The sequence below is a fragment of the Pantherophis guttatus genome, chromosome 1, assembly GCF_059756535.1.
Source record: "Pantherophis guttatus breed Tessera chromosome 1, ASM5975653v1, whole genome shotgun sequence".
Classification (NCBI taxonomy): domain Eukaryota; kingdom Metazoa; phylum Chordata; class Lepidosauria; order Squamata; family Colubridae; genus Pantherophis; species Pantherophis guttatus.
In genome coordinates this window covers 30,733,324-30,752,110 of record NC_142063.1, presented here as the reverse complement: position 1 = coordinate 30,752,110, position 18,787 = coordinate 30,733,324, and the positions used below count along the sequence as shown (strand labels likewise).

At 39.7% G+C, this 18,787-nt stretch overlaps 1 protein-coding gene across 1 annotated transcript; it reads right to left on the bottom strand.

Annotated features, from left to right (window-relative positions):
- Positions 1-4,585: 4,585 nt before the first annotated feature.
- CCDC198 (coiled-coil domain containing 198) lies at positions 4,586-18,537 on the bottom strand. Its single transcript, XM_034433298.3, has 6 exons — positions 17,947-18,537; positions 12,889-12,989; positions 11,163-11,249; positions 9,245-9,334; positions 8,474-8,636; positions 4,586-5,923 (listed from the first exon to the last, which is right to left on the bottom strand). Exons 1-6 carry the CDS (start codon positions 18,155-18,157, stop codon positions 5,664-5,666), a joined length of 912 nt encoding a protein of 303 aa, XP_034289189.2. The 5' UTR covers positions 18,158-18,537; the 3' UTR covers positions 4,586-5,663.
- Positions 18,538-18,787: the final 250 nt, after the last annotated feature.

Genomic DNA, 18,787 nt, shown 5'->3' with positions numbered 1-18,787 from the left:
GGCTATCAGATCTAACCAGATCAAGAACTCAGAGACAGGAGAGATTTCAGGTAGCTTTTACAGAGATCTGACATCCTGCAGTATCTAAGCCATCTACACTATTTAACCTGAAGTCTCTTATCTGATTATGGAGGAGAGGTTTGGTCCCATTTTCCTTCACCAGTATTGCATTACAAACCCCTCTTGCCATGAAAGGAAATGTTTCCATGAGCTTAGTTCTCAGATACTTGCTTATTGATTCTCTGAAATGAAATGCTTTATCTCCTTTCTCTGTTTTCCAAAAAAAAAAAAAAAGATGCTGGGTTTTTGTTCCCCTCACAGCTATTAAAGGAAAATAAATCCCATGTTTCTGGAACAGCTTCTTTTCATTTGTTCATGCAACATGTATAACCGAACCTTCAAACCTGAATCTTGAAGGACAGTTCTGTAATGTTTATTTTGGGCAATGTTCTGCGGCTAGTGTTGGAATTTGTTAATTACCTTTGGAGGGCTGGATCCTATAGATGTACAAATACATCATTAGAAATACATGCTGATGATATAAAATGTCACTGAGTATGAAAATATTCTAGGATTCTTTGTGGAAAAAACTTCAGGGAATTACCAAGTACTTTAGTTATTAATTGTGGATTCTGTGTGCAGTATAAATTGAGCTATTTTCTCATAAAGAAACTTGAGAAGCTTTCGATGAAGAATCACATCTTCTAAAAAATCTCTCACATACATTTCCCAAAACTACACAAGTAGTCCTCGACCAGTTGTTTAATTATCAAAGTTCCAATGCACCTACCTGGGGGAAACTTGCAACCTGAATTTAAAGTTGTGATTGTTGCCCCTTCATAGTCATGTGACTTTGGGCACTCTGCAACTTTATGTCCATTTATTTTATTTATTTATTTTTTATTTTTATTAAATTTGTATACCGCCCTTCTCCTGCTGGACTCAGGGCGGTGCACAGCCAAAACTAAAAAACATTCCAATACAAAATTTAAAATTTTTAAAAGAATTACACAACTTTGGCCCAAAATTTAAAACATCCCAACTAAAACCCATAGACAATTAAAAATCTAACATCTCAAAAGGGGGGGTTTGTTTACGCCAGCCCTGTTTGGTGGAAAAGAAAAGTTTTTAGGGCACGGCGAAAAGCCTGGAGATCTGGTATCATGCGCATCTCGGGGGCAAATCGTTCCAGAGGGCAGGTGCTGGCACAGAGAAGGCCCTCCCCCTGGGGGTTGCCAGCCGACACTGCCTGGCTGACGGCACCCTGAGAAGTCCCTCTCTGTGGGAGCGTACTGACTGGTGGGAGGCTATCGGCGGCAGAAGGCGGTCCCACAAATACCCAGGTCCTATGCCATGGAGAGTTTTAAAGGTGGTAACCATCACCTTGAAGTGCACCCAGAAGACCACCGGAAGCCAATGCAGCTCACGCAGGAGAAGCGTCACCTGGGAGCGCCCCCTCGCTCCCATAATCCCCCACGCGGCCGCATTCTGCACCAGTTGGAGCCTCCCGGTGCTCCTCAAGTCCCTTTTAGTTGGGAGCCCCATGTAGCCCCATGTAGAGAGCATTGCAGTAGTCCAGGTGGGAAGTGACGAGTGCCTGAGTGACTGTGTGTAAGGAGTCCCGATCCAGAAAGGGATGCAACTGGCAAATCAGGTGAACCTGATGAAAAGCCCCCTTGGCCACGGCCGTCATATGCTCTTCTAAAGACAGCCATGCATCGAGGAGGACGCCCAAGTTGCGAGCCCTCTCCATGGGGGCCAATAACTCGCCCCCAATAGCCAGCGATGGCACCAGCTGGCTATATCAGGACGCCGGAAGCCACAGCCACTCGGTCTTGGAAGGGTTGAGTCGAAGCCTATTACTCCCCATCCAGATCCGCACGGCCTCCAGGCACCGGGACATTACTTCAAGGGCATCGTTGGGGTGGCCTGGGGTGGAGATGTACAGCTGAGTATCGTCAGCGTACTGATGGAACTCCACCCCAAAGCCACGGATGATCTCGGCCAGTGGGTTCACATAAATGTTGAACAGAAGGGGCGAGAGGACCGACCCCTGCAGCACCCCACAAACAAGCACCCCACAAACAAGGCGCCTCGGGGTCAACCTCTGCCCCCCTGCCAACACCGACTGCATCCGGTTGGAGAGATAGGAGGTGAACCACCGCAGAACGGTGCCCCCCACTCCCAACCCCTCCAACCGGCGCAGCATGATACCATGGTCGATGGTATCAAAAGCCGCTGAGAGATCTAACAGAACCAGGATAGAGGAACAATCCCTATCAACCCCTATTTGCACCATCCTCTGGTCATGTGATCAGATTTTACAATGTTTTTGCTGAAAAATGGCCTTTACCGTCATTATTTAATGACCTCAGTGATCAACTTAACAACCACCACAGAAAGGCCGTAAATCAGATCAATCATGTGAATGACCTGTTTTACAACTGTGATGAGTTATGACCACAATAAGCAAACTCCACTATGGTCATAACTTGAGGATTATTTGTAAAGAATGAATATGACACTATCTATAACACAAATCTATAGCATGCACTTGTGCAGAAGCAGAAGAGTCAAAATAATAGCCTCTGAAATAGGGGTGTCAAACTCGATTTCATTGAGGGCTGCATCACAGTTGTTTGAATTTGGGGAACTGGGGTGGGCATGGCCAGGGTGGGCATGGCTATCTCGGTGTTACTTGTGTCGGGGGCACTTGTGGTAGCCCGAGCGCTCTGCCAGCAAAAATGAGCTCCTGAGCTCCATTTTGGGCTGAGATGGCTTCCTGCAACCCGCTGCCAGTGAAAACGGAGCAGAGGCACCGCGGGCCAGTCCTTTGTTGTTTCTAAGGCAGGGCCTTGAGTTTGACTCCCCTGTTCTAAAAGATCTTTCTTGGCTGTTCTGCCAAATTTAGAAATTCCATTCAGTGATCATGACTGACTGAGTGATCTGCTCTTCATTATTTTGTTTCATTCTTCTTTGAAGACATGTGTGTTCAATGAGTCTCCAATTCATCTTGGGACAGGAAATTCTACCGTATAATTTGTTCATCTGTCCTGAATCTCATCCACCCATTCCAAAAGGATCCATAATATCATCACAACATACAATATGTCCAAATGTCATGCCTACAATTTCTGAGGAGAGGGTTTTTTTGGGGGGGGGGGGTTGAGCCAGTGATAGGAACTATGATTTGCATGATTTATAACCAAACCATGATAAATAGGTACACTTCTGTGGGAAAGTTATTGAGTTCCATATTTTCATGCTGACCACATGATGATGGAAGCGTCTCTCAGGCAGCACAGGCTCCCTTGGCTGAGAATTGGAGATGAGCACCATCCCTTTGAGTCGGTCATGACTGGACAGGGGAAATCCAATGCAGCAGGTCTCAGTTTTAGCATCACTGCTTTAAGGACCTCCTGGAGAAAATGTCCATAGGGAAAGAGGTTAGAGGGTTAACAAACAACATTGGGTTTGAGGTACACCTACAAGCCCAGAATGATATAAGGCAGTTCCATAGGCCTGATCTGCTCCTTTCTGACATCAGATAGATAGTTTTCAACATTAGCCAAGTCACAACTGAATAAAATGTATTTTCAGATATTCTGTTTGGGCTGCTATTCATGGCCACATCAATAAGAATTCCTCCAATCTGAGTTAGGAGTAAAATATGCTCGCCTGACCTTTAAGGCCAGCAATTTGTAGATTACCCTGGCTTTGGATCTTACCCAAGCAGTGTAACCAGCTGGCAAAGGAATACATTGAACAGAATCTTTAGCTACAGTGTGTTTCAGGTTGCAGGAGGGACAGTTCACTGGATTGGAGATGCTTTGTACTAGTAACCTGTCACTTGGGATATTTCTGAACATGAGTATATCGGCCTTCTGAAAGAGTGGTAGATCAGGTGTGGAGGAAGGGTGGGATGAAGGAACAGGGAGCCTGTGAAGTGCATTGTTGCTTTGTCTTGCACTATTCACCTCACCAACTAGTCAGCTAGGTTTGTTTGGGGTTTTTTTTTTGGAAGAGTTTTTTCACTCATTCAGAAGAGTGATAGTCTGGTGGTCAGGTTTACTAATTATTTGGTCACCTGCCAAATAAGGAAGAGAAACTAACACATTTTTAAACAACTTCATCTCAGTTCTGAATACTTCAAATCAATATATGTTGCATGGCATGGCAGCAAATGGCCATATCTGGAAGCACCCCAAAAATATCTGATAGCATACGCACAATGATGTGAAATTAGTCAAAATGTATTGATCCTTTCTCAAAGCAGTAAAGGGGAGCAGCAGAAAATACCTCTGTTTCCCAATTAAAATTGACTAGCCTTCTCTTCCTTCTCCTTTTTATGCATCTAAAAGGTCTAAAAGTCTTTTAAAAGACTGTTGAACATGTCCTTAGAAAAGGTTATAGTCACCTTCAGAAGACCAAATCAGACATTCATATAAGAAGCCCACGAAATGCTTAAATGAATCTCTGATAAGGAGGGGAATTAATTTTCATAATGTGGTTTCCTTGTTCTATAATGTAAAGGAGATTACTAGAGATTTTTTCTCCTTTTTGGAAAATAGCTCAATCTCACAAATGGTGAACAAAAGCAATTTTTTTAAAAAAAAAAAGGTATATTATAATTCTTTTTAACTTTAAATACTCAAATACATCGATGTTGAAGCAGATACAGTATTTTTTTTAAAAAAAGACAAATATTCCTCCAAATAGACAAGCTGTGCTGATCTACCACAAATAGCATTTCTCCTTCCATTATTATTATTACTAAAAAGAACTTAGAGAACAAGATACAGATATTCTAGAATATGCCTGATTCCAGGCTATGATAAAACACAATTATTTTTGTACAGAAATCTACAGAAATCTATTGCATAATAAGCAAGGCATATTGCATAAGCAGGCAAAGCAAAAGAAATTAGAATTTAATGCAGCTTTTGCCAAATATATTTACATATTTCTTTATCTCCTTGATAAGTTGTAAAAGAATCCCAAGAAAAAGTCCTCTGTTGCAGCCTCTTGTGGTAATTCTAGCTACTTATCAAAGCTGTTGGAGTGATAGTACATCCCACTTCTTTTCCTAGCTCAAGGACAATAACTTCTTGCTCTGTTTTCCGGAATTCACTTTCTTCTTTTAAAAGAACAAAGGTTTTTTTTTTCTTCTATAAGAAGCAGAGGAGGGGGGATAGAATCTCCCAAAGAATCTGTGCTGAAGCCTATGCTTGAGAAGGGTGTGTTGTCATACTCAGAGGCTGCCTGGCATTTAGACTGGCAGGGGGAATTCAATACTGTGATGTAGGCTGACTATTGACTACAATGGCATACACTGTTTTCTTTTCTATAGATCTAAGGCAATAATAAATATGAATGGAGATAGGTGATAGAAGATAGATAGATAGATAGATAGATAGATAGATAGATAGATAGATAGATAGATATGATAAATGGATGGATGGATGGGTGGATGGATGGATGGATAGATGATAGATAGATAGATAGATAGATAGATAGATAGATAGATAGATAGGTAGATAGATAGATAGATAGATGATAGAGATAGATAATAGACAGAGATAGAATAGATGATAGGAGAATTACAAATGGAAGAGGAGAATAATGTCAGAATACCATCTCTAAAAGGCTGTCTTATACATGACCTATATAATTTCTTTATCAAAAAAATCATCAAAAAGGGTAATCCTTTCTGTCTTAGTCCTCACTAAAGCAGGCCTCCGATAAGGTTTCTTAAAGTTGTCATTGCAATCGCTCCAGTTATTGGTGTCAGTGCTGGAAGCATCTGAAGACGACTCTGTTGTTGCTTGTTGCTTCAACAGCCATGTCTCCACTTTGTGCCTCTGGTCCAGATGGGATTTAGATGACCCAGATTCTTTAAGAAATTCTCTGTGCCACAAATCTCCTAACAAAACAAGCAAAGGAGGCTTCAGTATTATACAAACACACAGGAAGAACTGTGATGCATTAGCAACCTTGGATCAGTGCCATTTGGTCCAGCTTAGTCCCAACCTAGCACTTCAGAAACCATAATCCATTGATAGCATTGGCCATACTGGCCACAGATTATGAGAGTTGGGGACCAAATTCTCTGAAGGAGAACAGGTTGGCCCCACAGCATTCCTGCAAATAAAATGCTAGAGGTTGGCGCTTTGGCTTGGGTTACTTCAGCCTAATTTTTTATTCTAAAATATTTTAACAGATCAGGAATCAGGAATCCTAGTAGACATATAAGAGCTCCACACCTGAAGTCTGTAATCACATTGCCCACCTCCGATATACTGCACTTGTATAAAATGAACTTTAGCTTTCTCCCAATCTTCAAAGACAAAAGGGCACGCTTTTCCATCAGTGTATGAGAGGCTGTTTTAGTCTTTTGTCATGAAAATAACCAAGATTAACTTGTTAGCCTTTGAAGCATCACAAAACCCATCTCTGTCTCCTTTTATGAAATGAGCATAATAAAAGAAAAGGCAGATTCTGTCAGAGTTTGGAGCAATCCAACCAGCACACAAGTAAATAATTCAGCAGGATTCATTTATATAAGAAACTTCTCAGTGAACCTAAGCCACACCCAGGCTCTGAGCTGTCTGGGTCACCAAACACTCCCCATTGGCTGACCTGTTACTGTGTCTATTCCAATTCATGAACTCTTGTATACTGACAGTTTCGTATTTCCACTTAGGACTCATTTCCACTAAGGAAGAGCTAATGGGGAAAAAATTCTACAATCAAGTGTTAACCCCAAGGCATCACTCTAAAAATGATTAATGTACAGTTAGTGGGAGAAACTACTCTGGAATACATGCCTATGGCCATTCTTTAGGTATTTTTTGACCTAGTATTATATACCAACACTTTGTCACAGGTAGAAATGAATTCTGTGTTATTCCAATTCAGAAATCGATTGTGGCACCTGGAATGGAGTCTCTCCATTCCTAGAATTTCTAAAAGCTTATGGCATGGTACAAATTTTATAGCATCCCTGATTCTGTACCATACAAGTGGCTAAGGACTTTATGTCAAATCAAGTATTTTTAGTACAGATGCGTACGGTAAAAAAAAGAGAAATGGTTCGATGCAACAATTTGCTATTGGGAAAGTGGAAAAAACAATAGGACAATAAAATGATGTATCTAATTAAAAGTTTTGCATAGTTGTGTCACTTGGTGGGAGGATTTGGCCACTTGATGTGCAAGTGTGGGATAAGCATCCCTTAAAAAGCAATAAACACAAAATTTATCAATGTGGCCCTCATACTTTATGTCATCTCTACCATACTGGAAGTCAATCAGCATGCAATCTGTAAACCCAGTACAAAATAGAAACAATGCGTCTATGACTGTATCCTTGGAATAATTTCATCCCAGTTGGAATCTGTATTACCTGTTCTAATTCTAGTTATAGGGGAGCTCACGGGCATCTCTTGTTCTGACATCCTCCTGCATCTTTTAGTGAGCCACTTTGATTACTAGACTCAATATCCTTGTTTCAGTCATAGTTGAATGATTAATATTTAAGTATATTGGTAGGGGATGTGGCGGCTCAGTGGCTAAGATGCTGAGCTTGTCGCTCGAAAGATTGGCAGTTCAACGGGTCAAATCCAGTGGTGGGTTGCTCCTGGTTCTATCCAGTTCTTCTAAACCTGTAGTAAAATCAGCAGGAGGCTCCACCCACGTGCCCGGATGTCATAATGGATGATCTGTGCACACACTCCCATTGCAAACCGGTAGTAAAGGTAAGTAGAACCCACCGCTGGTCAAATCCCTAGTGCCGCATAACGGGATGAGCTCCCGTTACTTGTCCCAGCTTCTGCCAACCTAGCAGTTCAAAAGCATGTAAAAAATGCAAGTAGAAAAATAGGGACCACCTTTGGTGGGAAAGTAACAGCATTCCGTGCGCCTTTGGCATTTAGTCATGCCGGCCACATGATCATGGAGACATCTTTGGACAGCGCTGGCTTTTTGACTTTGAAACGGAGAAGAGCACCACCCCTTAGAGTCAGGAATGACTAGAACATTTGTGCAAAGGGAACCTTTACTTTTACCTATATTGGTCTACATCTATTGGCAGGTGGTGCAAGAAGACAGCAATAGCACTTATACTTATATACTGCTTCACAATGCTTTCCGGCCCTCTCTAAGCGGTTTACAGAGTCATCATATTGCCCCCCCAATAATCCAGGTCCTCATTTTACCAACCTCAGAAGAATGGAAGGTTAAATTAACCCTGAGCCCATCAGGATCGAATTCCTAGCAGTATAGGCAGAGTTAGCCTGAACTACTGCATTCTAACCATTGCAGCAATATGTTGACGGGTTTACAAAGAGTTCTAAGAAGGAAACTATGAAACAAAGATGGTGCCAATGTAGAGATTAAAAGGTTAGGAATCACCTTAACTCTGTAGCAGCATCAATGATGTTGACTTAAAAATGGATTGCTTTGATGATACTTACCATGGCTTCCATTAAATGTTTGTTCATGCTCAGTAGAGTGTCGGTCTTCATCATCAGAGCTTTGAGTTCCCTGCATATGCTCAAGAGTACCCAGCACATGAAGATCTCTCATTTTTGGCTTATTAAGTCTAGCCTCTTGTTGCAGACGCCTTTTTAGTTCTGCCTGAATTGATAAATAATTCCTTATAAGTTACAGATACACAACAGTCTCAGAATCGCTTGAGAGATATTCTTTTTTCTGAAAGAAACTGGAGTTGTTTTCAAAAATGCCAGCAGAATTTTAATCATCTTAAAAAAAAAACCAACCTCTAGACTTCTGAGAATTCTTGGTGGAAAATCATGGCCAGGAGTTTATTTGTTTTTTAAAAAAAAATGAAAGAGGTTTGCATTGTTGTTATACTCTTAAAAGTACAGTCTATTCTTATTTTATCTTAAAAATAAGAACAAAGTTCTAAAGTGCTATTCCTAAAAAAACAAGTTAATTGAGAAATAAAGTTTTAATAAATATGTACATATAATTGATGTACAAATGAATAAGTTTCACATGATTAGTGTAGTAACGTATGTTTAATATGCTTCCAGCTCGATGATTAAACAGATCAAACAACTACTGCTATACAAATGCCAATAATACAAATTTCTACAAAACACATGCCATTAAATTGCTATTCAGTGCATAAAACAGAGACTCCCTCAATTTATTCCATCATCCACTTTTCTCCTTAAATATTCCAATTGTATTGCACCAGTAGTAAAGTATCCCAGGTTTACCTCTTTTCTTATTTCAAGCATCTTCATCTGGAGTAAATACTGCCTTCTTCCAGCAGGATGCCCAGCAACATGCTCTCCTCTCCCAAGTTCCTTCCAGGTTAAGCAGAGGATTCAAAGACATAACAAAAAACCTTTTATGAAACAAAGCCAAGATTGCTTTGAACATCACTGCATTGTCCAGTTTCTATACTAGGGAGGTCACGGCTGCCCAAATCCAGATGACCACGAGATGGCAGAAAACTAGTTGTCAGGATTCCAAGTAACACCCCCAACGAAAGAAGGCTTCGAGGCTTGAAGTTCCTCAAAATTCCATTTCATTAGAGATGTCATATTGGCACATCTGGGAAAACCCGAATCTGAAAGCTCCCAGGTTTTCCCCACCCAAAAGAAAGTCCAAGTCCCTTCCCTTGCACCCACATGTCCATCACATGGTTCAATCAATACACTATCCCAACTGGAGATGCCTCCCATTTTCAGCCCTCCAGGTGCAGGGCAAGATGTCCTTGACTCTCTGAGAAAGGAATGTTATTATGACTATATATCACCCTGGCTCCATACAATCCCCCCTCCCAGTTTCCCACAGTAATAAATGTGGCAGGCCTGAAGGCCCAATGCAAAAGATGGTTTCCAGCCCTGACACTAATATCCTCTGGATTTTGGTAGCCAAAGGCCAGTGACACTGAAACAGTCTTCACCAGTCTTCTTTTAAACTATTTAAAATCACAGATTCTTTACCCACAGATGTAACCATAGAACTTTTTGAAAAGATATAGAGATGATGTTACATCAATATGAAGGGTCTGAATCAATCCGAAAGTCATCTAAAGGCAAGGTCAAGAAAGTCAGCATGGCAATGATGATTACACAACTGTCCATCCTCATGTGCATTGTATGTACAGTAGGCATAAAAATGAACAGGACTTGAACTCTGCCTATGTAGCCACCATCTTGACAGGTTTTTTTAATTTCCACCTATAGATATCCTATTCCTACAATGGAACATAGGAAGTGAACAAAAGGCAGTCAAATCAAACATTTGGCTAGTCTAGATTGCCTTCTTCCATCTACATGGCTGATGCTTCTGTATTTTTAATGGCTGGTATTTAATGGACAGTAAATTGGAGATAAGCACTCCAATCAATTTCTTGATAAGTAGTTCAAGACTTTCTGTAAGGTGACTCTCCCTAACTGAATTGACAGAGAATTCCCATCATCCCTGAGCATTTGCCACAAGGTGATCAGATAGAAATAGTAAGCTTAGATACCTGAAGGGCCCAAATTGGAATAAGTTACTTTAGATACAAATTAACTTGACAGATTGATTGCAAACTAACAAAATGGAAATACTTGCGCAGTTATGTTGTTTACAAATTGGAAGACTGGAATACCTGCTCATCCGGATGTTGTTAGGTTGGCGGCAATATGCTGTGTTTGCAAGGCAGTTGCAGTTCATGTGACAGCCCTGACAGCTAATTGGGACACTAACTCCATTATTCATCAGGAGAGGCCACCAGTAGCAACTGATTGCAATTTTTAAGAGTCACCCAACTACTGTATAAAAATAACTGTACTAAGGATAGGATTTATGTTACTTCAGCAATAGCTGGGTGACACCATAGGTCACTCACACACAAATGGCTTGTGTATCAAGCATGAATGTCTAAAATATGCAAGTAACAGAACTAACATATTGGGTTTTGCAAATAAAAATGTAACTATATTTATCCCTGCTACCTACTTGGAATCACAAAACAGTGTTCTTTGTATGGTGGAGGAAGAGGCAGAAGAAGGAGCAGAAGGAAGAGGAGGCATGCCCAACATTTTTAGAAGGGTGTTGAATTTTAACTCCAAATTCATCTTTCTTTATTTCATAAATCAATTCTTGTAATCCCCCCCCCCGTTTTCTTTGAATATTTACCTTTTCCTTCAGCGTCACTGTCCCTCCTTGCAGATTCGGGTATTTGGCTGCAGGGATGCTGTCTGCAAGAATAAATGGCTCCAATTTCTGCAAAGCCAAGAAAAGAGTAAAACTGTGGAATCAGTGGTGGGTTTCAAATTTTTTTACTACCGGTTCTGTGGGTGTGGCATTTATTTATAGCACATTTATAAATATCCCACATTATTCAATGGAATTTTTCCCAGTGGAGAAACTTCTGCCTTTTGCATTTGTAAAGAATGGTTACTAATCAAGGTATAGTCACTAGGTGGCAGCCAGTAACACTACAAAGCTAAAGGTTTCCTTAAATGTTGCAAATGCTGTTGAGGTGCAAAAGAGAGGAGGCAGACAGGTCACAGTCATTCTAGTTGATAAACATCATCATGCATGATTGAAAATACAAAAGTGTAAGAATAATTGTTCAATTAAAATTAAAACAAAATGCTAAAATTATGTAAGATTTCATACAAGGAACACACAGCTTTTGGTCCACCTGAACAGATCCTATATTACCTAGGTCAATGTTTCTCAACCTTGTCAACTTTAAGATGTGTGGACTTCAATTCCCAGAATGCTCTAGCATTGCTAATTGGGGAATTCTGGGAATTGAAGTCCACACATCTTAAAGTTGACAAGGTTGAGAAATACTAACCGGTAGATGCTATCCAAGTTTCCATTATGATACCAGTATCTGATAGAGAATGACAGAGGCAAAAAAAAATTAAAATAAACTAAGGCATTCATAAACTTGCTTAATATTTTGGGCAACCACCACAATATTTGTCAGATTTCAGAATTTAAATAACTCAAGGACCCTCTTGAGTGCTTCAAATTGTTTTATGATTTTGAAAGAAAGTATAGAAGTGGGCTAAAAATAGCATTTAAAGAACTCCTCAAACCTTCAGTGATATTTCTCGTTCCATGCTGTACTATAATAAGATGACCAGGTCTTCTGCTTGAAGTTTAAATATTGTTAGTGGTCCAAGCCCATTTTATAGCTTACTTGAAAGAATTGTTGGTTCATTTATTTAGGTTTTGTTTTTTCCCCTTTTGTAACTTATGCGGGACTTATCTGGGAGGAAGAAGTGGAGCCCTATAGACAAGTGAAATTAATAAAATACAAGGTCAGTGAATCCTCTGGGTGAAGACTTGGCAATAAAAATTACAGACCTGGATAGAATATAATCACCCTTAAGGATGTAACACAAATCTCATCAGAGATGAGACAACTTCTCCATTGAGACGACATCTTTCATTGGTGCATTTGAGGAAGTTATGTTTCCTCTCCTTTTTGCCTAATTGGCTAGTTTTCATTCAGAACCTTAGCACTTTGCCCAAAAGTTGGAATGGGAGGTTCCTCATGAAACACCTTTTGCAGTTTCTTTTAATCTTACTCATTGCTGAAGCATTCTAACTCTGCAAAACTAGGCCACATGAAAAGAATCAACAAGCTAGCAAGATGCATCCAGCAGGATCTCATGAAGTATTCTCAACAGGAAGAGGGTGCTGGAGGGGATTGAGGAGCGTGAAGAAGGAGACAGACCTTCAAAGAGATTTTAGCAAATTGAAGAACACTAACAAGAATTCCTTGGGGAGTGGATTTTTCTCATTGGAATTTGCTGATGTGGCTTGAAGAGACAAGATGTCAGCAATTTAAATTCAGCTTCAGTGTGAAAGAGAAGGAACTAGGGATCAAGAGGCATCTTACCTGAAGTCTTCGAGGTGGATGCTGCTTGATGATGCTTCCTCCTCCTTCTCCTCCTCCTCCTCCTCCTCCTTGTGTGGGGTCTAACAGATTTGGCCTGGGCACTTGAAGGAAAGGAAGCATTTTAAAAATCTGAGCTGATTACGCAAAATTGGTGAATTGCTATTTCTTTGTCATGGAAGACTGATTATTTGATATTTTTTAAATAAAGAATGGGGTACCCAACTCATTTTTATTCTTGCCTTTAGATTTTATTCATAGAAACAAAGAATGGTCGATACATATAACAAGTGTTTCTCAATCTTGTCGACTTTAAGACGTGTGGACTTCAATTCCCAGAATTCTCCAGCCAGCAATGCTGAGGAATTCTGGGAGTTAAAGTCCACACATCTTAGAGATGACAAGGTTGAGATACACTGCATATAAGATATCCCTTCCTATCAGTCCAAATCTATTTACTCAAGGAAGGGCTCTTTTTGTGAATATGCAAAGCAGAGTGTCAGGGTTCCAAGTAACACCCCCAATGAAACAAGACTCCAAGCCCTGGGACTCCTCAAAGTTCCATTTTACCAGATGTGCCAATATGACATCTCTAATAAAATCTTTCTTTCGTTGGGGATGTTACTTGGAACCCTGACACAGAGGTTCATGACAGACACTGTCCAGGACACTCACAAAACTGATACTTCAGCAGGATTAGTGTGAGAAAACGGCTGCAAAAGAATTACAAACTGCCTTTTGCAGGAAATCACTTTTCCATTATAAACAACAGAATCCATTTTTTAAATCTCTTTCATCAAACCCAGATGTTTATGCAAGTGCTTGTGGTATAATAAAACAATACAGGATCTGTTGCTAAATGACCGGAACGCATTAGTATTCTCTGCAGTCTTTCAACTTGTGAGAAGTGACTCCACTTAAAGTAGAAGTACATTTCCTTTCATCTTTAAAAGAGAATAATCTGCTGCTAGATTATCCAGGAGAGGAGGAGGAAATATCCAGACAGAATCACATTATCATTATTATCTTTGGGAAAACAGATTATCTTTTCATGGTATAGGTACAAAATATGAAATAAGTACAAGAAACAAAAACAAAGCATGACAAACTACCAACAATGGTGCATTGGCATATCTACAAGAAATATCACTTGTCTGCAAGCTAGAACTGGTGGAACCATAAAAAAGACAAAGTAATAGAAATTTAAAAAGCTAATGTGCTCTGAGACTTTAAAATTCAAACAGACAAGTATCTTGCCATACAACATCCCAGAATTAACAACTGTCAATAAGAAAAAAGAAAGAAAAAGTCTTGGTAGTGGACATGGCAGTACCTGGAGACAGCAGAAGAGAAGAGAAAGAACTGGAGAAGATAACAGAATACAAAGACCTGCAAACAGAAGTAGAATGATCATGGCAAAAGACAGCAAAGGTAGTACAGATAGTAACTGGTGCTTTGTGTACAATGCCAAAACATCTGGAGCACCATTTGAACATCATCAGCATTGACAAAATTACCATGAATCAATGGCCAAGGGCAGATTTGCCTGGAATAGTTTACATCTGGCAAATAATAATAAAAATTTTCAAAATTATTAAATTATTATTAAAATTGTTAATAATAAACGTTCAAGAAATATAAGGCAGCTGGTAGCTCTGTCAGATTCCTTGAATGCTATCTAGCTTAGAAAGGCAAATTAGAAATCACATCTTATTAATCAATCAACCAACCAACCAATCAAGATTTGGTCTGCAGTCTGATTCACAAGCTAGCTGGGCCAGAACCAAAAGCCAACTGGTGCCACCTTTTGTTTCCATAACAGTCAAGCAGAAGGTAAATCCACAAAGAAAGCTTAAAATAGCCCCATTCCTTGCTTTTTAAATTTCTCCTCTTAAGAATTGGTCTTCCCCCTTGAGAAGGGAAGTTCTAACACTCAACTTCTCATTAAACTATGAACCATGTGAATATTTATTCAGCACTTGGTTTCAAGAGACTTTTAAGACCTTATTCCGGAGCAGTGATAGATGATGTGACAATGCATCTACAAAAATCTTCTTTCAGATTCAAGACAGACTTCCTGACCCATTTAATCTTTTTTGCTGGCTGGGGAATTCTGGGAAGTGAAGTCTGCGTTGCCAAGTTCGAAAAACACTGGTTTAAGTCAATTCATGTTGTGTTTCTAATTGGTCTCTTGATTCTTTTCCTAAAAACTGTATTTCGAAGGTCTGAATTTGTCTTGCTGTGTAATATGTCTGTCTAAAGGACCCATTCCTACTTGAATTTAATCAAACTTCTGTTATGAATATCTACTGTAAGTTTTGCCATTATTGCATATTCTCTCATTTTGGTTTCAATAATTTTTAGGACGTACTTTAGGACATTCAATAATTTTTAGGACGTTTTTAGGACGCTTACCAGTTAACTTTTTAAGTTTTTCCACTGCAGCTATTTGTTTTTCAGCAATTAGGTATTAACAGCAATATCATTCACTATGGAAAACTATAATATATAGTAGTGATGACAGAATTCAGCTCCAAAGATTATCTTTAAAATTGTTATGGTATATTATTAATAATGAAAATTTAATTGTAGATTTAATTGAAATAAAATTATTACATTTGAGTAATTTTTTATGTGTGAGTTTCATAAAGGGGAAACACACTGAATTATATAAAACAAAAAAAGAAAATGACCTCTCCTCATGTTTGTTAAAATAAGACTATGTTTAAAAGGGCATATGTCCAAGATCAGGCAAAATCTGAGTCAGATAAACTGGTGTTAAGAATAGAAGGTAAAATTATTTAGCTTGTATTTGTATGCAAATTACTTCCCAAATAATTTTTCAAGAATTTTATCATATACAACCATAGAAACGGGCATAGAAATGGAATATATTAGGGGAAAGTAAAGATTGAACAAATGTACATGTTCCTATGTTTACTATTTATTTACAAACATTATTACGCTGTCTATTCTCACGATTCAAGGTTGCATATAAATCTCCTTGCATGTGTGGCAGTCTGGGAATAGTGAGACAGATGTGGGCAGTAGCAGAATGAGGCAAAGTGGAAAGCTAAAGACAGAAAGCATCTCATGTGCATGTCCCTTTCTCTGGCTACTGGAAGTGGGTGGCACATCAGCAGCCTAGGAGAGAAAAGTTATGTCTATGCACTAGTTCTGCAGAAAGTATCTAGAGTGCATCAAATTGATCACTGCATGGAGGAGAAGAAAAGCACAACTGAATTGCAGCCAGCTTTTCTCAACTTTTTAGAGACAGAGATTTCAGCGCCCAAAATTTCTTTGCAAGTGTGAATACTAGGAATCAAATGAAGTGTTTCTCAACTTCAAATTGCAGAGAACTCTGGGAGTTGAAGTCCACCTTGTCAGTTTCGGAAGCCATTTTTTTCTTTTTAGCTTCCTGACTGCCACATATTTTAGCCTGGGAAATTGGGAGGGGGGATTTTGATGGAGTGGTGGAAACTTAGCCATAACAACATTCCTTACTCTGGGAGTCAAGGACATTTGCCTGCAGCTGGATGGGAGTGACTGGGGATTGTCTCCAGTTACATATGAAGAAGGGATTGGACCATGTGATGAACTTGTGGATGTTGAGCAGGGTTGTGAACTTTCAACTGGGTGGGGAAAACCTGGAAGCTTTCAGATTCGGGTTTTCCCAGATGTGCCAACATGACATCTCTAATAAATTGGAATTTTGAGGAACTTCTTTGAGGAACCCTAACCCTAACCCTTGAAGTTTTATTTCATTGGGGGTGTTTTTTGGAACTTTGACACACACATCTCAAAATTGCTGAAGTTGAGAAATGCAGGTCAAGAGGGTACCTTAGTTAGAGAAGACTGATTATCAACCAAGAAACAAGATCATGTATGTGATAGAATACATCAGATAAGCAGGCTCAAGTAAATACTCCTTTCCACAAAAGAGTGGAAAAGGATAGACCCATCAATGATTTGCTGGCACCAATTTGCCATACTTGGCCAAGAAACCATCTCATAATGGGGTTTCCATCACTGAATGATTTATAAATCTCAATCTCCATGCAAAGAGCCTTTATTCTGTTTGCATTTGGTTTTGGTTTGAAACATTACAGGTAGTCCTCATCTTATGACTACAACTGAGACCAGGATTTCCATTGTTAAACAAAGTGGTTGTTAAGTGAATCACCCGATTTTGCAAATATTTTTTGCAACAGTTGTTAAACTAAACACTGCAGCTGTCATGTGATCATTAAGTGAATCTGATTTCCCCCATTGACTATTCATTAGAAGTTGGCTGGGAAAGTCACAAATAGCTACCATCAGTGGTGGGTTTCAAAAATTTTTACTACTTTGGGTGTGGCTTGATGGCCGTGGCATGGCTTGGTGGGCGTGGCTTGGTGGGCATGGCAGGGGAAGGTTACTGTAAAATCTCTATTCCCACCTCACTCCAGGGGAAGGATACTGTAAAATCTCCATTCCCTGCCCGATCCAGGGGAAGGTTATTGCAAAATTCCAATTTCCTCCCAATCAACTGGGACTTGGGAGGCAGAGAATACATGGGGGCGGGGCAGTCAGAATTTTTACTACCGGTTCTCCGAACTAAATTTCCGCTACCGGTTCTCCAGAACTGGTCAGAACCTGCTGAAACCCACCTCTGGCTACCATGTGAACCTGGGACACTGTAAATACATGCTGGAATTTCACTCACGTGACCTCGGGATGGTGTGGCAGTAATAAATATGAGGACCAGCCTAAATCAGGGTTTTTCAAATTTTGATGGACCTTTGAACAGTTGAAAAATGAATTATTGTAAATTGAGAACTATCTGTATAGTATGTGCTACTGCTATCCGGAACGATGAAGGTAAAAAAGTGACACTACAATCCAAACTTCTTCAAACATTTCAAGTTCTACTTTTGATTCCAAAAGTATCACATCACAGTTTAGATATTGGGGAGGAAAGAAAAAAACACACAAAGAGGGCCTTGAAGTTAGTGGAATTGTTTTTTTTAAAAAAGTCAATCGTGTTCTATTTTAAAAAGATAAAAGGAAATGTTAGATTACCTGTGGGATATCTTCCATAGCATGTCTCTCGCAAAGGTGGAAGTTGTCTTTCCAGAACTGGAGTTCTCCCTGATGAGGAAACAAATGAGCTTGGCAAGGTCTGGAAGGAATAAACAGTCACACTATTAGGCTGTTTCAGTTCTCTTTCTTCGCATGGCATTGGTGTTACTTTGGTGACCTTCCTATGGGTCTTGGATGAATTCAAGCCCATGTTTTGGAGTTCAGATGAGCTGCTTTCCACCACAAGAGAAAGAAGGAAGGAAGAGGAAGCCCAGTCTTGGAGTTATTAAACATAGAAAGGGATAGAGAACCTCATTCCCAGCCTCAAAAATAATATAGTGCAGTCCTCATAATGGGGTAGCACTGAGAAAGACCAGCCTCAAAGCTGGAGAACATTTTGCAGGCATCAGTTCTCAAGGGCTTTGCTTTAAATCAGGAGAAATATAAAACACAAAATGAAGTTCAAGATATTTCCTTCGGAAGACAGACGCATAGAAGAGGAGAAACCAGCTTTGGTATTTTGGCTTGTTGATTTCTCTAGTAGCTTCTTGAGATGAATCTGGATTCCCAACGTATCCTAATATAGTTCTCCAAGGGCATTTTTCTTGCAGAATATCCCCATATGTGTATGTGCGCATGTGCCAAAACACACATTTATCAAGAGCCAAAGGCCATGTGTTGCTATGGAAACTCCTTTATAAACTCTTCCCATTACCACACTTGGTGAGTCCAGTTAAACATTGACCTGGTCTGGGAGCTTCCTCAAAGGAAAGAATGGGTATCTGGCTTACTCAACCTGTATATTAAATTAGCCCCAAGCATTCTGGATTCCAGTGTAAAA